At 44.6% G+C, this 27,916-nt stretch overlaps 2 protein-coding genes across 3 annotated transcripts; one reads left to right on the forward strand and one right to left on the reverse strand.

Moving 5' to 3' along the window:
• Positions 1-876: 876 nt before the first annotated feature.
• Positions 877-7,614, forward strand: LOC114655103 (protein TBATA-like). 2 transcript variants are annotated; one of them, XM_028805986.2, is made up of 6 exons: positions 877-1,138; positions 1,488-1,579; positions 2,276-2,359; positions 3,579-3,660; positions 6,168-6,327; positions 7,410-7,609. In XM_028805986.2, the coding sequence occupies exons 1-6, from the start codon at positions 880-882 to the stop codon at positions 7,459-7,461; spliced, it is 729 nt and encodes a 242-aa protein (XP_028661819.2). In that variant the 5' UTR covers positions 877-879; the 3' UTR covers positions 7,462-7,609. The 2 variants fall into 2 exon arrangements, with proteins under 2 accessions (XP_028661819.2, XP_051785802.1); XM_051929842.1 differs by lacking the exon at positions 2,276-2,359 and having other exon boundaries at positions 7,410-7,614.
• Positions 7,615-10,948: 3,334 nt separating this feature from the next.
• Positions 10,949-27,839, reverse strand: gar1 (GAR1 homolog, ribonucleoprotein). Its single transcript, XM_028805115.2, has 7 exons — positions 27,736-27,839; positions 21,862-22,035; positions 18,497-18,651; positions 16,209-16,268; positions 14,698-14,878; positions 11,979-12,056; positions 10,949-11,233 (listed from the first exon to the last, which is right to left on the reverse strand). Exons 2-7 carry the CDS (start codon positions 22,028-22,030, stop codon positions 11,223-11,225), a joined length of 654 nt encoding a protein of 217 aa, XP_028660948.1. The 5' UTR covers positions 22,031-22,035; positions 27,736-27,839; the 3' UTR covers positions 10,949-11,222.
• Between the last annotated feature and the right edge of the window lie 77 nt (positions 27,840-27,916).

Here is a 27,916-nt window from a genome sequence, read left to right on the forward strand (position 1 = left end):
TCTATCTCCCTCTGATATAGCGCCTTTCATTCCCATTTATTATATAGTGCCTTTCAAATCTTCAGTTTCTCTCCGACCCCTTTACAGAACAACACCACAATTCCGCTTTCTTTTTTAATTTAATGTTATTATTTTGATTTCTTTCCTTATTTGTTTCTGCTGAGCGGATGTGCAGCTCAGGCTTAAGGGTGAAGTCCAGGCTGAGGTCTGCTTAGCAATTCTTAAACTTGTAAGACTAAACTACTTGTGTTATTATTATTATTATTATTAGACTTTGTGACTCAACATGACGACAGGCTGAAGTGCCACCTCATTCTGCCTGTCACCTCTAGTCCTCTAGCAGCCAACAGAGGGTGTGAGGGTTCCCACCCGAGCCGGAGACCCTCATGCCCTCGGCTGCTGCCCATTATTATCAGACATTACCTTCTGAAAGTCTTGCTTTGTGAGCAGCTGCTTGTCCACACCGTCCACGGGACCTCACTGGTCACTAGAGGGGTCCCAGCTTATTACTCTACTAAGCAGATGGCAGGGCACATCCTCCTGGTGTGCTCACATGCAGGGTCAGACGTGGTCCTTACACTGGAGCTACCCACCCCTGTGCTGAGGGTCCTGCTGTCGCGTTGCTCTCTGTTGCCCCCGCTGGTAGCATGTGGGTTGTGTTGGCCACTCCATCTCTGCTCAGGCCTGTCATTTACTACTCACTCTGCACCAGTGGACACCATTTAGATGGCCGGACCCCCACATGTGCTTCTTTCTCTTTCTGTTACAGTCACTCTGAACAAGGACTGGAATGTAAGACGTGATCCGAGTTCTAGAATCCGTCTCGGGGTGCCCACTCCTGTACAGTCATCAGGACAGCGCCACCAAGTGGCCCACCTGATGACCCTCAGATTCCTTATCAGCATTGCTGTGTGTGTTGCAGGTGTCAGTGACGCCCCTGTCTGCTCGGTGAATGACGACTGCTTGTTTCTGACCATGCCATGCCGCCTCGAGAAGTCCGGACTGACCAGGAGTTACCTCATGATGATGTCCCCTTCCACAGCCCTGGGCAGCGAGTACGCCTGCTGCTCCTGGAAGCCTGTGATGGCATCGGGCCCTGCAGCGGTGACAGCCACGGGCCTCCCGGTGTTACACATGGGTGAGTCTGAGGAGTTGGCACTGGGACAGAAGTCTGGGGAGCCCAGCTGCCATGCCAATGTCACCAGCCCATTGGCCTCCTTAATGCAAATGAAAGTAGTGGGCAAGTGGCTGGGTGTCTAAAAGCCGAGGCTCTGCATCTTCTATTCCAAATCTGCGCCAGCCGGCCAGTGACTGTGCAGGCTGTGAGAAGAAAGCCCAGTGTGATGGCACCTGCTGTGAAAGGCACTTTATAAAACGGAGACTGGCCTGGGGTCAGCCCTCATATCGAGTACCCACCACGCCAACAGGCGCCATTGGCTCTTAAGGAAAAACTTGGCCATCATCCTCTTTCTTTGTGTGTCACGCAGGGCTGCAGTTGTGGAGAGAAGAACTGAGAAATCTGACAGAGAGAGCGGGGCTGGGGACAGCGGCAGAGAAGAGGAAGGTGACAACACTGGAGGTGAGCAGGACAAAGGACAACCTCGGGGTCCACCAGAGGGAGGCGCTGCTGTCTTATGCATCTGTTCTGGCAGAGAGCTGGGAAGGGCAGTGCATGAGACACGAAAGGCACTATATAATAGAGAGATGTATGGAGAGATGGGAAAGGCGCTATATAATAGATACAGGTGAGAGGATAAATACAATGGATACCCATGGAAAAACACCAGAGCATGGATAGCAAGAAATGAAAGACGCTATATAATATACGTATTGACATTCTTTACAAACACTGACTATACAATACATAGCTAGAAATGACAGGCAGGCTGACAGACTGATGAAAGGCACTATATTATACAAATATGAAAGATGCTATACAAGTAACAAACATGGACAGGCATGAAGGGGACTGAATGTTAAAGGCAGGGAGACCAGTAGATGAAAGGCACTATATAATAGATAAAGAGGATGAACCCTGTGCAGGAGATGGAGAAGAAAAGTGCAATACCATCGATATGAAATAAGGAGGTGGACAGTCATGAAAGGCGCTATAATGGGTCCATCTGATAGGCACAACATAGTAAGAGAGACGTAAAGGCTGTATAGAATAGGCATGAAAGGCGCTATAAAGTAAGATGTACACAGCCAGACAGACATGCGGGGGGCCGGATGCTGGCCTCGGCTCTTTGCTCATTTTGTCTTTCCTGTCCCACAGCAGGGTGGTCAGCAGCTGGCCGGGCGAGTCACCTCCACAGGCAGGCTTCGTGAAGACCAGCGCCGCCGGAGTGAGGAGCTGCTGGTGAGTCACTGGCTCTTTTAGGTGGCGCTCAGCGCAGAGCGAGTGCTCGGGTTTGTTTATATAGCGCCCCTCATGTCCAGCTAGCACTGTTTTTAGGTTCAGAAAGTGCATTTTTTTGTCTTTTTTGGTGATTTAATGCTTAATTTCTGAATATTGTATTGTATATAGTGCCTTTCATATTCATAACTACAGCATTTCTCTTAAACAGGACACATCTTACATTCTTTATTATGCACGTCATTTATATAGTGCCTTGCAGGCAGGCAGTGTGGCCTTCTGGTTCAAATCTCACTGCTGACAACACCTGAGCGAGTCACCTGTCCTGCCTGTGTGCTCCGATTGGACAAACCAAAAGAAAAGGAGCCCGTTGTGTCATAAACATTGTAAGTCACTTTGGATAAAGACGCCAGCCTAATAAGTCAATGTGAGAACGTAGCGCCTTTCAAATGAGCTCCAGCCTGATTTTTAAATGTCATTTCCCGCTGTAGATTGTTGCCTTCACCTCAGTCTTATCAAAAAAAAACATGGAACGCAGTATTATTATTATTATTATTATTATTATTCCAGAAAAGACAAAGGAGGGATGAGTAAAAGGAGATGACAACTAAATAAAAGTCAAGTCAAACCTTGCTGGTCTTGCCAGGCCCAACTTTTCTTTCATATGCGGTGACACCTCCAGGGTCTCGTCAGCCCACCCGCTTGACCTCCGCTCCACACTCGGTGGGCCCCTGATGGCCCTTTAGCCATCTCCATGGAGCTCCCTCTGGTGGCCTAACCCCCTTACACTGCAAGAGTTTGTAGCCCTTGGGGTCTGTGTCACCGCATGTCCCCCCTTGAAGACAGTCCACTGCCATACCTGTTTCAGGTGAGTGAGCCGTATTGCCAGCCCAGCCCCCAGACATCTCAACTCCTTAGGCCCATAGGGCCCTCTGCCCCCTGCTTGCCCACATTGGCAGGCTCTTTAGTTGCCCGTTGGAGATCCTCTGTCACCTCCTTCCCATGGCTACCTTCTACTCCGTGACTGCCGGTGGCTTAGCACCGTATGGCTCTGGCGCGAGGTGCAGCCACCCAGGGATTTGCATTACACTCTCGATCATTGAAAAAAGTAACTCAGTGGGGGTCACGCTGGACAACTGGCAGCCTGTAGGGTGACCCCAGACGTGCCCCCGATTCTGGTTGTTTGCTTCCCCTCATTTCTTGCCAATGCTTCCTCTTGCAGGTCCTCGACTTGCTGTGCCAGATTTTGCACACCGACTCCTTGACCGCAGTCCAGACGTGGCTTCTCACTGCGAGTGACACAGGTAGGTCCACAAAGAGAGACTTGCTTCACCTTGGTCACTCTGTCCCATTGCCATCAGGCACCTGGCAGACCACCACATGCCCTCAGCAATCTAAAAGAAGTAGAGTAGCCTGAATGGGCACTGGTCTCATGCCAGGAGGGTGGCAGTGGAGTAAAATAAAGTGCCACCTTGAGGCCAACCCATCACACTGTGTTAAGTGTAGTGCCTAGCAAGGGGGCACCACCTGACATCTTAGTGGACACAACTGGACCCAACCTCAAGTGCCCATGTTAATAAATGGCCAGCTGTGCCACCCCGTGAGCCTCAAGATGCCATTCTGCATAGGACAGGCTTAGAGTGAGGGGTACGCAACAGTAAGAAGCATGGGGGACAAAGTGGCACTTTGAAGGCCTTAAAATCAGGACACTGAGACATTTGGGATGGCCAGCCTGCACTGTAGAAAGGCACTATATAACAGTGTCATCTAGATAATAGATATGAAAGGCGCTATATAATGGAGTGTTAGGCTCATAGACAGGAATGGCTCATTATCATAAATAGATATGATGGGCACTATCTGATCTACTGTGTGTACCATTAATGTCACATGAAAGGCACTATATAACAGTGATAGACTGACCAATAGAAGGCAAAGCTCCAGTATCATAGGCTGACAGCTTACTCATCTCAGATCAAAGGCCGAGTGGCACAGTGCAGCGACATTTACATTTACATTTACAACATTTAGCAGACGCTCTTATCCAGAGCGACTTACAACAGTGCTTAGTAGTCTACGACTGTTCTTCAGTCTTTAAGGCTAGGATTAAATCTACTGTCATTAAACAAGTTACCGCTGACCAAGTTGTACACAAAACCATGCTAGAAAAAAATAATAGTAAGTTGTTAGTACATTTTTTTTTTTTTTTTTGAGAAAAGGGTAGAAAAAAAAAGTATGGTGACTTTAGTCCCCCAAGTGCTGTTTAAAGAAGTGTGTCTTCAGACGACGTTTGGAGACAGTGAGGGTCTCCGCTGTTTGTACAGCAAGAGGAAGTTCGTTCCACCACTGAGGAGCCAACACTGCAAAGAGTCTTGATGCATGTCGTCCTCTTCTTTTAAGTAAGGGAGGTTCGAGACGAGCAGTGCTTGATGTTCTGAGAGAGCGAGAAGTGACACGCTGCTTAACCAGTGCTGATATGTAAGGTGGTGCAGCTCCAGTTTTGTCCTTAAAGGCCAGGGTTAGGGTTTTGAACCTGATGCGGGCAGCCACAGGGAGCCAGTGCAGGTTCCGCAGCAGAGGTGTAGTGTGTGAGAATTTGGGAACATTAAAAATGAGTCTTGCAGCTGCATTCTGGATCAATTGAAGTGGTCATGTTGCCTTTAGTGAAAGTCCAGACATCAGAGAGTTGCAGTAGTCCAGCTTAGAGATGACCAAGGTCTGGACGAGAAGCTGAGTAGCCTCTGTAGTGAGAAAGGGGCGGATTCTCCTGATGTTGTAAAGAAGATATCTGCAGGACCTGGAGAGGTTGCTGATGTGTGGAGAAAAAGACAATTCTTCATCTAGAGTGACACCAAGACTTCTTGCTGTTTTTGAGGGGACGATAACCGAGTTGTCAAAAGAGATTGCAAGGTCAAGATTCGGAGAGGAGTTGCCTTTGATGTACAAGAGTTCAGTCTTGCTGGGATTCAACTTGAGGTGGTGGGATGTCATCCAAGAGGAGATATCAGCAAGGCAGTTTGAGATGCTAGTTGAAACCTGCTGGTCATCTGGTGGAAAGGAGAGAATGAGTTGAGTGTCATCTGCATAGCAGTGGTAAGAGAATCCATGTCCAGCTATTACCTTCCCAAGAGAACCTGTGTATAAGGAGAAGAGAAGGGGTCCTAGGACAGAGCCCTGAGGAACACCAGTGGTCAGTCTTCGTGGAGCTGACTGGGAGCCTTGCCAGGTAACCTGGAAGGTCCGGTCAGCAAGGTAAGAAGCAAACCATTGCCAGACGGTGCCTGAGATCCCAAGACTAGAGAGAGTTTCCAGAAGTATCTGATGGTTGACCGTGTCAAAGGTTGCAGATAGGTCCAAAAGTATGAGAACTGAGGACAGGTTGGTAGATCTGGCTGTGTGAAGTGTTTCAGAGACAGCAAGAAGTGCAGTCTCGGTAGAATGAGCTGCTTTGAATCCAGACTGGTGAGGGTCAATTCCTGGCTGAGCTGCCATCTGTGTGGCATTGCCCAGCTCTGCCCATGTCCAAGTCTTTCCCAGTCACAAAGGCTGGTGTTAAGTGGAGTGAGTCGATGGGCACACTCTCACTCCCAATTTAATCAGTGCAGTTCTTGGAAAAGCAGCAGCTGTCTGTGCTCTGATGCCACCTTATTTTCCTCTGAGCGCCCAGGTTGGTGCACCTTACTGCACTTGTGCCCTGTGATAGTACAGGCATGGCACCTGGTTTTCTTGTTACTCATCGTCCATTTTCTGATGGGGCAGGTCCCTGGCACGGACATGCAGTTGTCACTTTGTCCTCCATTTTCTCTTTCAGAAAAAGACAAAGTGCTCAGTTTGATCCACCGTGTGACGAGTGGTTGCCAGCCTGAGGTTCAGCCCACCCACAGTGAGGAGCAGAAGCTTCCAGCGATTGCAGTGCCCTGCACTTCATCTGACTTGCCAACTACACCAGTGAAAAGCCAGAAGAAAGTAAGGTGAGGTCACATGTGGTCTGAAGTGCCCATCTTCTGAGGTCCCCACTACGGGTGTCACATACTACTGTGCACCTGCGATGGACTGGCACCCCAACCAGCATCAAGTCCTGCCCTGTACTGGGCCCAAGCTGCTGGCACTGGCTTCCTTCACCATCGGCTGGATGAGTGAGTGTGAATGATGGAAGTGGGAGACGGAGGCCTGCAGCTCCTCAGTCCAACATGGCTGGCTTACCACGAGATGGCGCTATATTACAGAAGCCCCCCCCCGAATAGTGATGTGTACTAGAGATGAGATCTTTTAAATGTTGGACCAACACTGAAGCTAAACAAAGCTTTTTACACATACAGGAGACAAGAGATGAAAGTCGCTATATAAGGGAGAGAGTGAGCTGAGGTGGCTCACTCAAGTCAAATAGCACCCCAGTAGGGAAGGGGGCTTAAACTGAGACCACCCTACTATAAAGCCAAGGACAAAACCCACAGACTTAGTGGGCAGTATATGCAAGAGCCATCGGGGGGCACTGGAATCTTTAGCAGTATCAGTTTAGATGGACACCCCAAAGCTGGAAATGGGGGTCTATGAGGGTTTGAATTGAGGGGCAGTGAATGACAACTAGTGGTGGAGGATATGCAAGAGGAACGAAAGGAGCTATATAAGATAAGCCCTGACGAGGAAGGTGGACAGGCAGGAACGACAGGGGTCATATAAGAGAATAGATAGATAGATACTTTATTAATCCCAATGGAATAGGGGGATATAAAATAAAAAGACATGAAGGGTGTTGTAAAATATGAACTGGCAGGTGTGGGGACAAAAGGCGCTATGAACATAACGACAGAGATGAAGTGTTGGGTTAAACCGACCCAGAACTGGGCAAGGGATGTGACAAAATAGCAAAGAAACGCTCATCTTCAGGGGTCTGGGCACCAAGTGTCTGGCATCTATAGGATGGACAGTTCTAGAAGGCGCTATATAAGATGAATCGCTCAATGTCACAGGCCTGTATAAAGTCACGTCAGAGCGCCTCCTACTGCACATGTGCGGTGTCTCAGTCTTGAACCCGGCTCCTCTGTCTTTGCAGGATCTCCAGTTCCACACAGAAAAAGCCGAGAGACTTGAACCCTCCAACCTAGTAAGTGTCGGCTCCTCTACTGCCATCCGCGTGCCAGGCAAGTGCGTGTCATTTTATTGTTGTCATTAAAATGTGAGATTTGTGTTCTGGGCCACCAAACTACTGAAAACAGCACAGAGAACGAAGTGGCGCCACCTATTGATCTTAAAGCACTGCGACTGTTGAACTGTGGAGCACTGCATGAAGCGCGCTCAGGGAGTAAGCCTGGCTTTAAACCAACAGGTGGCGCCCCCTGTCGAGGTGTATGGTCATCAAACTCTTAAAATGTTGTGACCACACGAGTCTTAAGAACCTCAGGAGTCTGATTAGACGCACTCCACGAGTAAGCCTGGCTAAAACGGACATGTGGCGCCCCCTATAGAGGTCTACTGTCATCAGCTATCTTAAAGGACCTCAGGAGTCCAACCAGGGTGCACTGCACAAAGCGCGCTCAGTCAGCAGGCCTGGCTTAAACCAGCAACTGGCGCCCCCTATCGAGGTGTAGGACATCTTAAAATGTGGTGACCGTGTGAGCAGGACGACCCTCATGGGTTCGACTGGGGATATTCCACCAAGCCCACTCAGCAAGTCTGGTTTAAATCGACAAGCCGTGTGTTTGTTTTTCAGTTGATTTGGGGGGAGTTGTACTTTTTACGTTAAGCCAATGAAGTGCCAACTCTTAGCGGAGTGAAGATGAAGCTCAGCAGACTGAGAGTTCATGAGTTTCAAGAGTGACGAGAAACAAACCCTCAGAGAAAGGGTCGGAATCATTTTTAACATTTCTAATGTCGCCGAGTCCTCGTTTAAATCTCGCTCACACACACACAACGGTAGTATAGCTCTGGAAAATGAGGCAAGGCTGAGAATGTAAAGGCGCCATCTTATATATAAACGTCTATGCGTGGGAGTGTGTGTGTGCGCGCATGTGTCTGTCTGTCCTGCCTGGAAGTGCAAGGCTAATAATTAATTTTTTTTTTAATAATAATAATGCATGACGCTCACAGGAAGAGACTGTCGCCAGAAGAGAACCTCGCTTAGCCGCTAATGCACGATTGAAGTGCCAGAATCCATGGTTTCTAGGGGCCCGGGCTTACACAGCTGTATAAATTAAACGTCCAACTGCCTAAACCCAATCGTCCTGCAGACCACCTACTTGACTTTAATGATCGCTGCCGAGGGCCAACGATGAATAAATGATGGACGAGCAGGGGGGGGCCCATGTATTATTTGTCTTGTGAAGCGGCTGTCATGGCTGCCTTTTGTGCTCTGGCCCTGGTGATGAGTGACGTGTCGCCCACAGGATGGTGAGGCCTTTTTAACAGAGTGTGGACAAGAGGGTCAGGGAGAGGTGATCTGCAACTCGAGACGCCCAAGGGGCACCACAGTAATCAAGTGCTGCAAGGTGCCAGCCTCTTGGGTCGGGCCTGCCTCATTGTGTCGCATGTCTGGTGAGGCAGGCGGCCGCTTGGCACTGTGGTAAACACTGAGAACGAGCTGCCCATGTCGAGGGGTCCCATTAATCATCTGTGTGCTTCTCCATCCCAAGGTCCGAGTCAGCTGGGCACGCAGACCTGTGTGGCCATGAGCTACGAGAGGCAAATCAAATACTTCAAGAGATTGGCCCTGCAGCTTGAACGATTTGTCACAAATAAAAATGTATGACCCCGACAGCTCATCATTTTCAGTTGTTTTTGTTCAGGAATGACGGTCTGTAAGATGGAGTATTGGCCTAAGGGAAGAGCACTATGGAGGTCATAACCGCAGCTCTTTAAATCACTTTGTGAACAGCCAGCCCCTCGTGTCATGGCTGACATCACACAGTCCCACCCTTCTGATTCTCTCAAGACAGCGTCAGTCGTTCTCTTTGACGGATTCTTCCAAGTTGTTTTTTTATATCAAATGTGACTCAACCACTTGAGCGTCTTCACCGTTTATAAACCTCAAAGCTGAACATTCCAATAGTGCAGGACATCAACCAACTCTCAACTCCTTCAATTTTCTTTGTGTTCCCCAAATTACCAACCACCTCTTGACAAAAATTCAGGTAAACAAACTCGATTTTCACCTTACGGACCACAACGATGCCACATTTTTTGTGGTTATGAAATGGTACTAATTTTCAAAAGTGGCCGCTAACACCCTTGACAGTACACGTCACTGCAGCCTGCGGAAAGGGGTGGAGCATGAAGTATGAGGTGGGGCTTAATGTCAGTCTAAGGAGGAAATGCTGCTGCAGAACCCAAAGTCCAAGGGATGGGTTGGATTAGAGCCGACTCCACCCACTAGACCCACCGCGTCACCACCTGGAGTTTATCATGGGCGTGGCTGGATGACGTCCAACTCCACCCTATGCAGGTCTCACTCTCTCTCTTGGATTTTTGGTTCATTCTGGTGCAGCGTTCAAAGGCTGTGGTTTCTAGGGTCATAACTGTCACATGTGCAGAGTACGCTGCAATTGTTACCTGCATGTGCTAATCTCAAATCTTCTCCTTAAAAATGAGGGGACATCAATATTTACATTCACATTCTTTTATCCAAAGTGCCTTACAAAGGAGGTCAACAAAATCAAGTGATCATCAGTTTGGAGGGCTGTTTCAGAACAAGTGTGACTAGACGATGGTACAAAATTGACCAGTACAAGTGAAGCAGTTTAAACCAGACAGAACACCACATGACCAGCGTCTTGTCTATTAAGAACCTTGCAAATCCAACAATCAGAAAGACATTCACAGAACGAGAGTCTTCAAAGGCTTCATAGACAAAACGAGGGGAAAGTCAGAATGGAGGTAGGCAGCTCATTCCATGAAGAGCCTGGATTGAGATTTGGTGCCACATTGAGGTGGAGGCATCACCAGAATCCATGCATTAGCAGACCTGAATGGATGAGAAGGACCTCACGAGTGCCTCCATATACAAGGCTACTGACCCATCGACTACTCTGAAGGTAAGCATCAAGGAACACATCATGTCCTGCTACTAGAAGTCAGCGGTACTGTACCTTCTATTTAACACCAGCTCCCCATATACAGGCTGGCTTAGGCCGGAGCCTGCAGGTAGCAGATGAGGGCTGAGCCTTGTCTGGGCTGGCCAGTGAAGTCTCTGGCCTGCTTTTACAACGTAATCTGGGAGCCTCTCAGCCGTTCTCCATGTATGTCACTCCACGTCACACCTAAGAGGACACCAGGGTGAATTCTGCTGTGAAGCAGCTTGATAAGATGACCACCACACAGTCAAGCGGGCCTGGGCTCTACTCATGATGGATGACATTTGGTTTTCTCTTAGCAGATGTCAATATGCAGGTCACAACTAACGAATGCAACAAGCAGGGAGGACACCTAAACAGATGTGTATGCAGGCCGAGTGAGCCTCAATGCTATTTCTCTTCAGCCACGTATGGCAGGCATATCATACATCCATAGAGAAATAAATATCTCTAATAATAACTGCTCGACTTCAAGGTGGCCATGCAGGAGTGGGCTATTCCAACAAGCTAAAAGCAGTGGATTCAGTCAATATGACCAGATTTTTTTTAATAAAATGAGTTACAAGTACTGAAAATAAATACATTTCATGTAAAGATGTGAATCTTTTTATGTAAAAAAAAAAAACAAAACATCCATCCTTTTCAGATCCTACATGTACATTAAAAAAAAAAGTCCTCTCCTTACGTGCCAGACAACCAGCAGTCCAAGGAAAACATCTTGATTCTTATACAGAAACAACTTTATGGTGGACCTCAAAATACGGTTATCAACATATCTACAGTCAGATATCCTGGTCTTCTCATCTTCCACCTAAAGGTAAAAAAAAGACAAAAAAATGACATCTTCAGTTTTCCAAGAAGATTACCTCTGAATTCACTCGAGTCCTCTTGAGTAGTCTCGCTGGGCCAGATGCGATCCTCAGGACAACTCCTCAAATACCGGGTAGAGGACAGCGGCGAAATCCACCACAGAAATGGCTCATTTCCTCCAGTCTGTGCACCGTAAATGTTCTTGTAGTACAATTGAGAACACAAATGACCCAAAATCTTGACGGCCAGTAAAACACATTGAGTTTGCTAAGGCAACGTTAACAGGAACGTTTCATAGTGCAAGTGTAAGAAATAACGCTTGAAGAAATGATGAATTAAAGACCTTCTGGTTTGTAATCATAGAGAAGCAAGCTGATAACAGGACATACCGACTCCAGACAGATGACATTGTCTAACATTCTTGACTTTTACAATTTACAAGTTCCTGGATGTGTTCACACCACAGAGTACAGTAGATGGAGGGTCTGGGTCTACTTGTAAAGGGTGCCCTACATCTTCTGAAAAGCAGGCTCTAAATTACAGTCAACAGTTGAAAAACATGGCAATGACCCACTGCATAACCCCCCCCCCCCCCCCCCCCCAAAAAAAGACCACAGTTCCCCACCACACTGAATAGTCGACCATCTTTACCACGGTACATTAAACAAAATATACTGAACGGGGGTTCCTACGCTCAGTGTAAGAGTTACAAATCAAATCTATCCTTCCATGCAAATCACACTTACCTCTGAAGCCACGTCCACCTCCTCCGCCACCTCTTGATCCTCGAAAGTTTCCACCTCCACCTCGGCCACCTCTGAAACCTGGAATTACGCAAATCATGCAGAATTGACCAGGGTTGGGTTTCAAGCTGAGCTTGATCGTCATTGTCAGTGTACAATACAATACAATTTATTTTTGTAGAGCCTAAAATCACACAAGAAGTGCCGCAATGGGCTTTAACAGGCCCTGCCTCTTGACAGCCCCCCAGCCTCGACTCTCTAAGAAGACAAGGAAAAATTCCCAAAAAAACCCTTGTAGGGAAAAAATGGAAGAAACCTCAGGAAAGGCAGATCAAAGAGAGACAGTGTAGTCTGTGCATGTCATCTATGTCCCCCAAAGACGCTTATGATTGGCTGATGGCAGCTCTTAACCGTCCAGCTGTGAGCGAGTGTGGCCTTTGGGGACAACGCCAAATAGTTAATGTTAATAGGTTTGTTTAGATATCTTCAATTCAGTTTGACATTTATTGGGTGTTTTAGAATCAATTCTGATAAAGTTTGATTTATTTTGACGTCTTGCTAGTTTTATTTTTATGTAACATTAATTCGGATGGATCACATGATCATGAATATCACAGCTACAGTGCATCTGGAAAGTATTCCCAGCGCTTCATCACTTTTTCCACATTTTGTTATGTTACAGCCTAATTCCAAAATGGATTAAATTCATTTTTTTCCTCAGAATTCTACACACAACACTCCATAATGACAACGTGAAAAAAGTTTACTTGAGGTTTTTGCAAATTTATTAAAAATTTAAAATTTGAGAAAGCACATGTACATAAGTATTCACAGCCTTTGTCATGAAGCTCAAATTTGAGCTCAGGTGCATCCTGTTTCCCCTGATTATCCTTGAGATGTTTCTGCAGCTTCATTGGAGTCCACCTGTGGTAAATTCAGTTGACTGGACATGATTTGGAAAGGCACACACCTGTCTATAGAAGGTCCCACAGTTGACAGTTCATGTCAGAGCACAAATCAAGCATGAAGTCAAAGGAATTGTCTGTAGACATCCGAGACAAGATTGTCTCGAGGCACATATCTGGGGAAGGTTACAGAAAAATTTCTGCTGCCTTGAAGGTCCCAATGAGCACAGTGGCCTCCTTCATCCGTAAGTGGAAGAAGTTCGAAACCACCAGGACTCTTCCTAGAGCTCGCCGGCCATCTAAACTGAGCGATTGGGGGAGAAGGGCCTTAGTCAGGGAGGTGACCAAGAACCTGATGGTCACTCTGTCAGAGCTCCAGAGGTCCTCTGTGGAGAGAGGAGAACCTTCCAGAAGGACAACCATCTCTGCAGCAATCCTCCAATCAGGCCTGTATGGTAGAGTGGCCAGACGGATGCCACTCCTTAGTAAAAGGCACATGGCAGCCCACCTGGAGTTTGCCAAAAGGCACCTGAAGGACTCTCAGACCATGAGAAAGAAAATTCTCTGGTCTGATGAGACAAAGATTGAACTCTTTGGTGTGAATGCCAGGCTTCACGTTTGGAGGAAACCTGGCACCGCTCATCACCAGGCCAATACCATCCCTACAGTGAAGCATGGTGGTGGCAGCATCATGTGGTGGGGATGTTTTTCAGCGGCAGGGACTGGGAGACTAGTCAGGATAAAGGGAAAGATGACTGCAGCAATGTACAGAGACATCCTGGATGAAATCCTGCTCCAGAGCGCTCTTGACCTCAGACTGGGGCGACGGTTCATCTTTCAGCAGGACAACAACCCTAAGCACACAGCCAAGATATCAAAGGAGTGGCTTCAGGACAACTCTGTGAATGTCCTTGAGTGGCCCAGCCAGAGCCCAGACTTGAATCTGATTGAACATCTCTGGAGAGATCTTAAAATGGCTGTGCACCGACGCTTCCCATCCAACCTGATGGAGCTTGAGAGGTGCTGCAAAGAAGAATGGGCCAAACTGGCCAAGGATAGGTGTGCCAAGCTTGTGGCATCATATTCAAAAAGACTTGAGGCTGGAATTACTGCCAAAGGGGCATCGACAAAGTATTGAGCAAAGGCTGTGAATACTTATGGACATGGGATGTCTCAGTTTTTTTATTTTTAATAAATTTGCAAAAATCTCAAGGAAACTTTTTTCACGTTGTCATTATGGGGTGTTGTGTGCAGAATTCTGAGGAAAAAAATGAATTTAATCCATTTTGGAATAAGGCTGTAACATAACAAAATGTGGAAAAAGTGATGAAGCGCTGGGAATACTTTCTGGATGCACTGTATGATGTCAGCGATCTTCCAGCGTGAACATGGCAGCATTCGGCATATTCAGTGTCCCCTGTTGGATACCAGTTTGTTAAAGGTACTTGTTATTGTCAGTTAGTATGTTCTTACTATCCGATCAAGTTGAGAATTGGGCGCCGCTCTGGTTTTGACCCTCCTTCTCTTTTCAACTCACAAGTTTGTCGTCTGCCCCTTAAACAGGACGCTTCAGCTATGAAATGCATTTTCGGACTTTGCTCTTTGGCTAATCTTTTACTATTCTTTGGTCTCATGCTCTCGATTTCATCTTCTGGTTATTTTTTCCTTCTGTCAGATAATAATTTCTACAATTTTGCCACATCATTAGGCAGTAAGAAAAATAAATTCCATTACAGGATTTTGTTACATTTGAATTATTAAAAACACTAAACTACAAAAAGAGGAGAATTAAATGTTATACAGCAATTAAGACTGACCTCCACCTCCACCTCCTCGGCCAAAGCCTCCCCGGCCGCCAAAACCTCCTCCACGCCCAAAGCCTCCTCTTCCTCCTCGTCCTCCACCACGGCCTCCACCTCCCCTAGGGGGTCCCTTTTCTCCTGGTGGTCTTGGCAGGAAACGCTGTAAAGGAAGTAGCTTGGCTGGATCTATATAAAACTAAAAGAAAAGCAGCAAGTAAAATAAATGAAACCTCACAGAAGACGACACTTCACTCCATCATCACAGACATTTCAGGTATTAAAAACAGCAATAAATTCACATCATGGCCCCTCAAAGACAACAGCAACCTTTGAGCAAAATAACTGAACACAAATGCTCAAGAAAATCAACATGGAGAGAGAGAAGAATACGCCAACGCCCAAGACTGGATGACATTTGCTTGGTATTCAGAATTCCTTACAGAAGCACCGACGACATTCGATGATTGCGTGTGTTTTGTTTGCACTCGTTTTTATACAGGATCAGAGGGGACTTGGTTTCAAAATACAAACAATTGTAAAAATATTCACTGTGCCAAAAAGCATGAAACATTGAACCGTGGCTGACTATTTTCAGCAAACACTTGCAGACATGGGTGGCACGGTGGCACCATGGTAGCGCTGCTACCTCGCAGTAAGGAGACCTGGGTTCGCTTCCCGGGTCCTCTCTTCGTGGAGTTTGCATGTTCTCCCCGTGTCTGCATGGGTTTACTCCCACAGTCTAAAGACATGCAGGTTAGGTGCATTGGAAATCCTAAATTGTCCCTAGTATATGCTTGGTGTGTGTCCTGCCCGGGATTTGTTCCTGCCTTGTGCCCTGTGTTGGCTTGAGATTGGTTCCAGCAGACCCCCCCGTGACCCTATGTTAGGATATAGTGGGTTGGAAAATGACTGACAGGCAGACATTTTAAAAGATCCTTCTTTAAGTAAACGCTAGATTGCAAGTCAAAATTCTGGATGGCTGCTCATGCCCTCTTTTATCATCAGATTGAGCCCTCAGTGATAAATTAAAGAAGTACTTGGGCACATAGCTACATGTGAGCATCCATACACTTGGGAAGTAATCAGCGTCAAAGTCACACTGCAGGAGACTAGAGAGACAGGTGGGCTGAGCAGACTGGAAAAGCACCCAAAGTGTGGTCAATGCCTCTTGTTTGCTGTGCCACTACAGTATGGTAAAAGACGGGCCGAGGCTGTGGCTCAAATGGCCACGCACACTTTTTAAGATTCTGTCAAAATTGGCCCATGGTGTGACATTTGGAAAATGTGAAACTGTGCTGAGGGAGCTGCGTCATTTGTCACCTCCTACAACACCGTTATGTAATGGGATATGGTGAAGGTGATGAGTCTTTAAGTGTGACGTGCTTTCTGACTTGAATAGTGACAACAGGAAACGGATGGACTGTATACCACGAATGACAAGCGAAATTATTAAATACTTTTGTTATGAAAACGATGATTGATGAAAACATTTTTATGACATAAAACACGACTCTGTGTTGACTAACCTTTTGAAGTTTTTTGAATGAGGACGCCTTCATATTTTCTGAGAGCTTGACAGAGAAATACTGCAATAACATCAGTTAAGGGCAAGAAAAGAAAAATTCAAACCGAAAATTGTTACAATCAAAACAACAAATAATTGACATTTCATCAGAGAGGCAGTGAACGTGGCAGCACACCTATTTAATACTGAGCACTGATGGGGCTCTTTGAGTAGAAATCAGCTCTAAGATTTAGAGGGAGACACCTCTGAGGCATTAACATCTACAATTCAACAGCGTTCACTTGTCAAAAACGACTTAATTCTCATTAAGAAGACACCAGAATGCAGATGTTTGAAAAATAAAATGGTATTACCAATAAGACGGAAAATGTATTAAAAAAACAAACAGATCACACTGCCTGTCTGTGTGGCTCACCTTTAGGTCCTTCCCAATGACGTGCACATTAGGTTAACCACCAACTCTAAATGAGCCCTCTGTGAGAGCCAGGAAGCCCAGCACACCATCCTGGAGTGCTTCCTCCCCTACACTCTTGTTATGGTGCTGCCAGTCATCTCTCTTTTTAGGTTTAGTCAATTTGTTATTTCACAATGTGCTGTCAATTCTGTTCTTTGGTCATTATATTTGTGACTTTAATCATTTTGTTGTATCGCTGTTCTCACTTGTCCTTTGTGTATTGTGTGTGGACCCTCATGAGGCGCGGCCACCAAGCCAGCCAGCTGACCTTCTACTGAATCGACCCCAGCAATCACTTAAGCCGCAGTTTTCTGTTTGTCTCCAAACATTTTGTGACAGTCCTGTTATCTCCAACTTGAGTATTTGGTGTATTAAATCTGAGCTACTGTGTAATTATTACATAAAGTTTGAAGTTTAGAGCTAAAGTGTGGTTTATATAGTAATACAGCAAAACAAACTGAAATTTTAGAAAATAATACGAACAATCCTGTATACCGATTGGTGTCTCACCCATAGCCGTCGCCCATACTAGAATGAGCAGGAGAGAAACTGAAGGATTGGCACACGTTTTTTTTTTCGTAACATGAAAGTTACTACACTGAAAAAATATGAATCCCAGTTACCTTAACATTTTACTGAATTAATAATTTTTGAAAAGTAAGACATTCTCTCTAGATTCTAGTTATATTTTGAACAATTTACCAATAGATATACGTCAGGATAAATCTGTTGAACACTTCAAAAAACTTCTAAAAACCCTTTTTTTTTTTTTTTTTTTTTTTAAATCTGTCTTTCCAGTAATTAAAACATAATGATCTGATGATACGTTTAGCTCTCTGATTTATAAATAAGTGCCCAGCATTAATCCATTGATTTGCTTTTATTTTTATTGGTCGCTCATCCTATATGGTGGTGCCACCCACACTGGAGGAAATGAGAAGGCCTTGAAAAACCATTACTGATGACTGTACCAACTGTGCCCAGTGGAGGGTGGCCAACCAGCTGGCTGAGGGCATTCTGACTTCTACGACGCAGACCCTGACCACCATCAGACTTAACTATTTGATTTGCTCACTTCTGTCTTCCGACTCTGGCCTTCCAGTGGTTTATTTTGCTCCTACTGCACCAATCTTAGAGGAGTTTTTTGGTTTTCCTCTCCTCCGTGTCAGCTGATCAACTAATCACAGTCAGGAATCAAGAACTCCGCCTACACCCTTAATCAACCAAAACTGCTATGGACTGTTTAATTGGCTTCTGTACCTTTTCACTGAATTTAATAACGTCAAACGCTCTCTACATAACGTGTTTCCATGTACACATGTCTAAGTCAAATGTAGATATATACTCTATATTTATTTATGTATTTTTATATATATATATGTAAATTAGATCTAGTTGTTCTCTTAACATCTTTATCTATAAGGCTTTTAATTAGAAAACAATATAAACCTGTTTCTGATAGGAGTGAAGGCTTGTTTTGCACTTTTGTGTTTACATTCTGTTTAACGATGCACAGGTTGATGTTCTAATTAGTATACTTACATTTATTAGAAATTATCATAATATTAATTAATGAGAATATCCAGTTAACTATGGTATATTTGTATTGGTTTTGCTGATTAATCTGTGGAAATCACCTCAAATTGCATGTAAATTTATGATAAGGTGCTATAGAAATAAAGTTATTATTATTACTATTAATTTTTCCATTTTTTTTGTCATTTTTATGCCCAAACATCTGTAAACAACCAAATCTTCAGCAGACTAAAGCTTAAACAGGCCATCCTAATGTTTGAACTGAGCTCAGGTGTCCACCACCACAAGGTTAAGGATACAAAATCTCTAAGTTGTCCAAATATCTCGTCCACCTTCCCAATTTGTTCTTTGTTCTCCAAGTAGACTGGGGCGTTAAAGTAGGGCACTTTGTTGTCTTCTGTGGTGCATTTGCACACAATGTCATCTTCACATGGATGCATGAATTCACCCAGAGCTTAACAAACAAAAGAGACACAGAAAAGTTAAGTCATCTTGATTTACACAGCACATTTAATACAACTACACGAGGACCAAAGTGCTTTACAGTAAAATAAAAAAAACCCACAAATATCAATATTAATATTGTTAAATTAATTATGAATTAATTAATATTAATTAATAACATAATTTAATAGTTAACATCATACAAAGTTATTGTCTGTTTTTTACCTGCATTATTATCAATCTTTAATTTAATATTGGTTTTTTTTGTATCAGTATGCTGCTGCTGGAGTATGTGAATTTCCCCTTGGGATTAATAAAGCATCTATCTATCTATCTATCAGCAGTAAGTCTCATCCTGACCCTGCAAAACTCTGAATGTGTTCCAGGCAGACAAACAAAACCTTTTGCGGAAGCTGTTTTTAATTTTCAACACTTTTGAGACATAAAGAAAGACAGACAGACGCCTATAGATTAGTCACAACTTACCTGAAGAAAGTAAAGCGGCCTAATGACATCCAGCTGACTTACTTAAACAGATGAGATTACTTCTTTGTTTAAGCTAAAAATGTGGCAAAAAACTTTTGGTTGTGAATATCTACAGCAAAACTACACGAACCTAATAAGATGAACTCAGACACGAGGCGTATATTAAACTGCTGACCGCTTACTAAATCAGACATTGACGCTCCTGCTATTCACTCACACTAATTAGCACATTCACGCACTATTTATGCAATTTTAGGCAGGGGAGCTACATGTTAAAAACAGACGTACAGTTTTCTGGAGAGCAGATGTGCCGTTATACAGTACATGTGGTGTGCACAGAGCCGGCTCAGGCCAGCATTTTGATGTGTGCAAGCAAAAGATACAAAGAAATCATGAAAAAAGGGCATGTTTAATTCAAGGGCCATCTAATCATTTAAAGTTCACATAAAAATAAAGAAACTTTACTCTGTTGGGGTGCTAGTGACCCAAAAATATCATTAAAAAAATAATTTTGGCATATTTTAGGTAGTAAACTGTTATACCTTGGGAACGACGTCCAATCTATGATCTCACTATCTTCAGGAAACGTTTCCTGAAAAAACCTACCCATGTTGTCAGCATGACTTGTACGATGAGTGTGTGTCCGTCCACAGAATTTCAGACATTCACTTTCAGTCACTTATGAAGACAAAGATGGCGGCCCAGTAGAGGATCACTAGCCTGACTAGAGCTCCCCCTAGTGCTACTGTGGCTAATCCACTGGGCACTTGAACGGCTCACAGGTGTGCAGGCGGGGGCAGATGTGACGACAGACCCACAAAAGGTCCAAACAAATTCTTAACACAACTGCTGGCTTCCTTGTTCCTCCTCAGTTCACAACGGTTACTTCCTTCCATGCGGCTTTTCAAAGTGGACTCTGCCGTATCCCCATCGTCTTCATACAGTAACAGCACCCTGCCATACGCTTATTTCATCTGTCTTTTTGAAGCCAGTCTTTGTAGACCACATTTTCCCAACCATTTCAAGTTAAACACACACTTTCTTGGCATTCTGACTGCTCGATAAACTCCAATACACAAAGTCACGTACCTTGCTAACTACTTACCACTTGATGCTGACTCCTCACTAATAACTCGATATGCAGACTAACGGCTACTGCAGATTGACACCAGTCCGCCCTGGCACACAGAGCACTACACAGGCTGGCATTAATGCCCAAGGTCATGAAATGTGATATTATAGTGAGATGTGGATGCTTTGTTGGCAAAACATCGGATGTTTTTATCTCATGACACACAATTACAGGAATACACTTTAATATTTTCCATGACTTTTGAGTACCATTTACATTTTTTTTTAAGAATTTCAAGGTCTTTTCAATTCTTGATTTGGGCTTGTTTATTTTTCATGACTTTACAGGTTTTCCAGGACCCGTATGAACCACACACACACACACACATTATATATTATATATATATATATGGCATTCTGAGTGTGAGCTCATTAAGAAGGCGGCCTAAATAATTTAAACCGGGGGGGGGATGCAGGTTTTTGTTCCAACCCAGTTGCTTAATTGGAAACCAATCTTTGTCTCATTTCATATCATAACTTGCTCTGCAATGTCCAGTCATTCTGTAATCATTCTGTAATCTTCTAATCATCCTGATGACTTGAAGTCCAAAAACAGATGAGTAAGTTCCAGGTGTTCATTTTCCTTCTACGTATTTTATTATACCAAACAATGCACGATGAACACACACAGGTATAAATGGACACAAGCTTAACTAAGGAACCAGCAGCTCTCCGTCATTTGGATCTTACTGTTAAAGAAGAGCAATTTTAAAAAAGAATGAATGCAGCTGTTTAAGCATAAAATAAGCAATTAAGGGTTCAAAATCTTAACAAGTGACAGAACTAAAATGAAGCAGAAACACGTCACTTGAGCAATACGCACTTCATCAGCAATAAACTTCTAATGAAGCAATTGGGTCGGAACAAAAACCTGCAGCCACTGCGGCCCCCGGGACTGACGTTCATTTAAAGGGTCAGTCTTAAATAGCAAATGAATTAAATGAAGTTAATTAGCAGCAAAAACTGATCACTAATGAAGACACGGCAACTGTTAAGAGTGAAAAACTGTGGCCACAGTGACCCTTCAGGATGGAGATGGGCATCCCTGATTTAAGTTAACATCCTCATTTGTAGGCGATATGCAAAGAGCGTGTTCCACTATCACCAGTACCAATGGTAGTCGTACAATAAAAACCAGAATGAGACAACAAAACACTAACAGCTGTAATGAATTCCTGTGAACTACGGCTCAAAGTGTTTCTCTGGTCCAGCCACCTAAATCCCTTAAATAGATTTGTGTTTCCAGAAAGTCAAGTGAAAAGTCGAGCAAAATGACCCCTTTAATTGGCTAACTAAAAGATTACAATATGCAGGGTTTTGAGGCCACTCAGGCCCCTTCTTCAGGTGAGATGGAGTTGCCTCAAAAGCCTGCATATTGTAATCTTTTTAGTTAGCCAATAAGCTTGGCTTTTCTCTACATTCATAATGGCTAACACGGTACAACACCCGAGTACCACAGAAAGAACAGCTGACAGAATCAATACCAGAGGAGCCTGGCGTTTGAAATGAACCACACATATGCCACCCTGTTTACAAGACAACATATTATTACAGGTAACGGCAAAATAACAAAATACCTGCAGCCAGCCAGGTCTTTACTTACCTACAACATACTCAGGGGGTCCAAAGTCCTGTCGATGGAAACCTCCACCTCCACCACGGCCGCGTCCCCCACCTCTACCTCCAAATCCAAATCCACCTCTGCCCCCTCCACGGTTAAAGCCGCCACCTCTTCCACCTCTACCTCCTCCTCCTCCTCCTCGGAAAGACATTATGCCTACAAAACAGGAACAGAAGCAATCAATAAGCATCGCGACTGTGAAGAATACTGTTCTGTTTGTATTGTTTTCAGTGGTGGGTCATGTCGGTCCTGGAGAGCCACAGTGGCTGCAGGATTTTGTGCCAGCCTAGTTTCTTCATGAGAAAACAATTCTTGCTGATGAAACACTTATTGCTTAAGTGACATTTTGATGCTTTCCCCACCCTCAGCTGCTTATTTCAATCTTAAACAGCTGCATTCACTGTTTTAATGGCTCCTTATTAGCAATAAAATGTAAAAGGAAGCAGCCAGCAGTTTGTTTCCATTTCCATCTGTGTGTGTTCATCACGCACTGTTTGATTTAATAAAACCCTTAATAGAAAATGTGACAGACTAAAAATGATCTGTTTTAGGCTTCAAATCATTTGGATGATATTCTTGGAAAGGAAAAAATCTACGCTATAAGATCCTTACATCACAGACTAACAAGCCATAAAATTAAATAAGGTGTGAGACTGGCAAGGATTGGTTTCTAATTAAGAAGTTGGGTTGGATTGAAAACCTGTAGCCACTGTGGCTCTCCAGGACCGACATTGCCCACCCCTGTTCTATATCATTACAGATACGCTGACAATTACACATATGTATGCTCATATTACTATTAAAGAGCAAAAGATTTTCTTAAAAAGATGGAAGAAGGTGGCGTGACATGGCTTGGATAAAGTGATAAGTTGTGCACTTTCAGTTTCGAGCTCTTTCTACACAGTGTACAGGATGACTTTCTACTTTTGACTGCCCTGCTGCGAGTTCAGCACAAATCTACCATTTGTAAATTGAGCTCCTCCACCAAACACAAGGCGCGCTTATGGGCACGAGTTCTGAGTATTTGACGATCTCCTTGTTTGTTGGCACACAATTCTCTGTCAGTGTTGCTTTTCCATGCTGTATCACGGTGTATGTGTGGCATGTCGGTCGGTGTGCCAGCTGCTGAAGGGATTTACAGTATTGTCAGACTTGCCTCCTTTGACTTTGGCTTGATGATCACGGGATGTTGCCACTGAAGTTCTTTACAGCGCCATCACAGTGCATGGCTCCCTGTATTTTGCAGTCCCAGTGATGACCAGGAGCACAGGTCGGTCTGCCATTGCTGCATTGTGTACCCCGTACTCGACACTCTGCAGGTGGCCCTCCTGTTCTTTGTGGTATGACTGGCCTCAGCAATGTGCTTCACACTCAGCATATGTTGTTGCTGTTCTCTTCCTTTCCACCACGTCACCCTCTTGTGCAGTTTCTTATAAGAAAGAAGAAAACCTTGATAATTTTGTGCAGCTAACTACATTTTTGGCTTCACCAGCACGTATCAGAAGCGTTTAAATAAAACCAAGATCAAGTAGTCGTGTCACAGATGGACACAATCCATAGCAATTTTATATAATTGCTATGAACACAGTGTGTTCATAGACACACTGAACACTTTGTAGAGTGACTTCAGAATTCTTACTTAGAAGAAATCCATGATACAGCAGAAGGTAAAGCAACGTGTGTGAGTATCCACACCGATCAGCGGATGACAGGGCTGAATATACCTGTCTTTTATGGTGTCTCACTGGGACAGTCTGCCTGGACACTCCTGTTTTCTTGCACATCCCAAGATTTTTGGGTTATGCTAATTGTTGAGGAGTAGGAGAGTGTGCTTGTGCCTGCCAGAGTATGCCATGCCATGCCATGCTATAAACTGCCAGCCTGCGGAGGTTGGTTCATGCTTTGAGTGATTTGCTGCTTCCCCATGACACCGAGCTGGATTAAGCAAGTTTGAGAAGGGACAGACTGATGGACGTGTTATCACATCCTCAAAGGTCACAGAGAGTTACCACAGACAAACCATACCACTTAGGCAAAGTGCAGAAGTCAACCATCCAAGAGAGGCTGTGTGCATTTGACGTACATATCAGGTCAAGAAGGAAGAGGGCTCTTCACTCAAAGTCTCTTCTCTAGACTTCTCTAACGCCTTTAACACCATCCAACCTCTGCTCCTTAGGGACAAGCTGACAGAGATGGGAGTAGATTCATACCTAGTGGCATGGATCGTGGACTATCTTACAGACAGACCTCAGTATGTGCGTCTTGGGAACTGCAGGTCTGACATTGTGGTCAGCAACACAGGAGCACCACAGGGGACTTTACTTTCTCCGGTCCTGTTCAGCCTATATACATCGGACTTCCAATACAACTCGGAGTCCTGCCACGTGCAAAAGTTTGCTGATGACACTGCTATCGTGGGCTGCATCAGGAGTGCGCAGGAGGAGGAGTATAGGAACCTAATCAAGGACTTAGTTAAATGGTGCGACTCAAACCACCTACAACTGAACACCAGCAAAACCATAGACCTGGTGGTGGATTTTAGGAGGACCAGGCCCCTCATGGACCCCGTGATCATCACAGGTGACTGTGTGCAGAGGGTGCAGACCTATAAATACCTGAGAGTGCAGCTGGATGATAAACTGGACTGGACTTCCAAAACTGATGCTCTGTGCAAGAAAAGACAGAGCCGACTATACTTCCTTAGAAGGCTGGCATCCTTCAACATCTGCAATAAGATGCTGCAGATGTTCTATCAGACGGTTGTGGCGAGCGCCCTCTTCTACGCTGTGGTGTGCTGGGGAGGCAGCATTAAGAAGAAGGACGCCTCATGCCTGGACAAACTGGTGAGGAAGGCAGGCTCTATTGACTGCTGTCACCGTCCTGCTCCACTCACACACTGAGGAGATCGGTCCTCCATCACACTATGCGACTCTTCAATTCCACCCGAGGGGTAAACGTTAACATTATATAAAGTTATTGTCTGTCTGTATACCTGCATTGTTATCACAATTTAATTTACTGTTTTTATCAGTATGCTACTGATGGAGTATGGGAATTTCCCCTTGGGATTAATAAAGTATCTATCTATCTATCTAAAACAGAAGCACAACTGATGCTTGATGAACAAGCCCTGGGAGAACAACAGGACTGCTCTGGACATGTTCTACTTGGACAGAACACCTGATGTCGTGGTTGGCAACAAATTAAAACTGGCATCAACCAAAAGTATCACATAGCAACTGTAATGCTGGGCCTACGATACGAGACACTGCACAAGAGTCGCCACTCGTACATGCGCTCAAACAGTAGGAGCACACTCGGTCCGACTGACATGCCATGACGAGGCTGCTCAGACTAAATGTATACACGGCCCAGACGGACACTTTCACCCATTGAACTTTTGTAATAAAGATTTATGCACTGAAAGAAAGAATACGACCACAGGCTCCTCAAAATGTAAAGAAACAGCTGTGCTGCCGACTCCTGCCACACTGCGCTCTGAAACTACAAAGAAAAGGCCCAACTGGACACATGGATAGTCGGGGAGGCCTGGACAACGTGGTGTGTCTATTTGACAGAAAGAACAGAAGGTACACAATCCATGTGATTTACTGTTGTGTGTGTTTCTTTCAGGTTCTTCCAGTAAATATTTCCCAAGAGGATTTTCTCATTGGTCTCTTAGTTTTATGTGTGCCATTAAATTAGGTGAAAATAAGCATAACAGCAATACGCAACACACAATGCCTTACGGTCAAATTACAACTCATTTTGGAAAGTGTAATGGCCAAGTTACGAGACTGCCCACACTAGGAGAGAGCTAACTAGAATGTCTGACATGACAGAAAGTGTTCAGATCATAAGATGCAATCTGCCACTGCAGCCACTCACAAACTGTACAGGAAACAATGGCCAATGAAGCTGAAATTCAAGCTAAAATCATGCCAGGATCGCTCAGCGTATGCCCTGGCATTAGACATGATGATGGAAGCTTTATGGTTTGGGGCAGTTCTTCTTCTTCCAGCTCTGGTCAGCAATGAACTCCACACTGGACCAGAGGGGACTTGAGGAGAATGTGAGTTCATCTGATAAAAAGGCAAAGCTAAACTGAAAGTGGAGTGTGCAAGAAGGCAGCTAGTGTGTTTACATGCGCTTTAATAACCCAGTAAGGAAACCAGTTACAAAAATGCCATGTAAACCCATATTCCGGTTAGAGAAACTAAGTTATTGGTCTCTGAGAAACCAGGTTAACAGGCACAGATTTCTCTGTGATTAACCCGGTTATTTGGCCATGTAAACCCTTAACTGGGTAACACTTAAAGATTGTGTAGTCTGTTCGATTTGCAATTGTGTGCTTTGCGCAGCCACATTTAGAAGAAGATGGAAGGATCCACAGGATCAATGTCCTGAGGCTGATCGCATTATTCCTTCTCCTGGTTGAAATAATCTGTCTCAGTATCAGAAATGGCTACATTTAAATCGAAGAGCTGAATGTACAGTGCTAAACTCAGCAGTAAAATCTCAGGAGCAGTTTTGGGGGTGATACGTTAAAAGTAATGTGCGTCATGTAGTTCAATTTCTTTTTAAAGTGATGAATAACCTAACACAATAGTCACTTTACTGAAGTAAAAACACCTGCGTTATTATTGTTGCAACAGCACTGGTGTAGGACACTTACCACCATGCTGCTCCTTTGCGGGGTTCAATCGCACAGCCAAGCAGAAAAGAATGTGCTGCATGAAATCCGCAAAATAAAATCTATTTCTAAAGTGTCACTTTAGTTTTAATGCAGTTCCTTTTATACTGATGTGTTGAAACAACGTGATCGGGTGACGCAGCGGTCACACCGTGAATAATAAGTGGCTCAGGTAAGGATTATAACACGAGAATGGATGTCATTTACATCACTGCGCGTAAAGAACTAAACGTGTTGGTAACACACAAGGAAAATCGTCACAGGCTTCATCTTGTTTTCGGATTCACGGCGACCGATGATGACGTTTAACTAAATGAGAACTCCTGAAGCGTCCTTGCGCATGGAAACGGAGGTTTGTAAGAAACCAGGTGTCTCTCTTAACTGGGTTACTCACCTTATTCCTGTGTGTGTATCTATGCAGTGAATGACCCGAAACATTCAAGCAGCCCCACAAGAGAGCAACTCCGAAACAAAATCAAAAAGAAAGGGTGGACGGCTGGGCCAAATTAAAGCCCCGACCGAGTGGGCATAACATGCAAGAAACACCCCGACATCACAAAGATATGGGGATGCCAAACTGATTTCCAAACTTTATTGTTGACCGATAAACAATTACTGGAAGTTATTCCTGGAAAAGTGTGCAGCACCAGCTGCAATTTTTTTCCCCCACAAAAAACAATTACATATCTGACTTTTTATTGAATAAACGATAGCGAATGGCATTTGTCACTACTACTTGTTAAATTGTGACTCGTATTTATCAGTACTGTTTAAATGAAGACTATATCCGCACATTATAACACGATGAAGAACATACACCTGTTCATGGGGTGCACGCACTTCTTCACAGCTCAGTCCCCCCCCACACACACAAATTCGGGATGCCACTCGTACTTGTGCTCTTTTTGTGGTGCAGCGCACAGCTAAAAAGGCACCCAAAAAGTGAAATCCTAACTACAAGCCCTGGGCCTTTGACTGCCCGCCACATGCCGTCCATTGGAGATTCGCAGCGCTCGCTCACCGCACAGCCCGTGTGTACAGCAGAGGCGCATTGGTTTATTGCGAACAGTAAACTGACTACTCCAAAGTTCCCAATGATGAGGAATGTGCAATAAAACTAAATCTGGAGTTATGGAAGAGATTCAGCATAAAAAGAAACTTACCTTTATCGAAAAGAGCACCCGCCCCAGGACACGTGCGCTCTTCGGCTGCAAAGCACACTATCGAAAGGCGATGACGTACATACGGCGCGACTGAACGACTGCCGTAAAGCGAAGCGCAAGTAGGTTACTATGGCAATTACAACACACGCACAAAGGGTTTCCTGTCACGTGAATGAGGCAG

The sequence above is a fragment of the Erpetoichthys calabaricus genome, chromosome 7, assembly GCF_900747795.2.
Source record: "Erpetoichthys calabaricus chromosome 7, fErpCal1.3, whole genome shotgun sequence".
NCBI classification, from domain to species: domain Eukaryota; kingdom Metazoa; phylum Chordata; class Cladistia; order Polypteriformes; family Polypteridae; genus Erpetoichthys; species Erpetoichthys calabaricus.

What these genes read in the sequence shown, in the direction of transcription:
- LOC114655103 (XM_028805986.2), top strand. Translation starts at nt 880, where the DNA reads ATGACCCTCAGATTCCTTATCAGCATTGCTGTGTGTGTTGCAGGTGTC. An exon ending in GGAAGGTGACAACACTGGAG is followed by an intron (nt 1,580 to 2,275) that starts GTGAGCAGGACA and finishes CCTGTCCCACAG; the next exon opens with CAGGGTGGTCAGCAGCTGGC. An exon ending in AAAAGCCAGAAGAAAGTAAG is followed by an intron (nt 6,328 to 7,409) that starts GTGAGGTCACAT and finishes CTGTCTTTGCAG; the next exon opens with GATCTCCAGTTCCACACAGA.
- gar1 (XM_028805115.2), bottom strand. Translation starts at nt 22,030, where the DNA reads ATGTCTTTCCGAGGAGGAGGAGGAGGAGGTAGAGGTGGAAGAGGTGGC. An exon ending in TTGGACAACTTAGAGATTTT is followed by an intron (nt 16,269 to 18,496) that starts GTATCCTTAACC and finishes ATGTTATTGCAG; the next exon opens with TATTTCTCTGTCAAGCTCTC. An exon ending in CCGAGGAGGTGGAGGTGGAG is followed by an intron (nt 12,057 to 14,697) that starts GTCAGTCTTAAT and finishes GCGTAATTCCAG; the next exon opens with GTTTCAGAGGTGGCCGAGGT.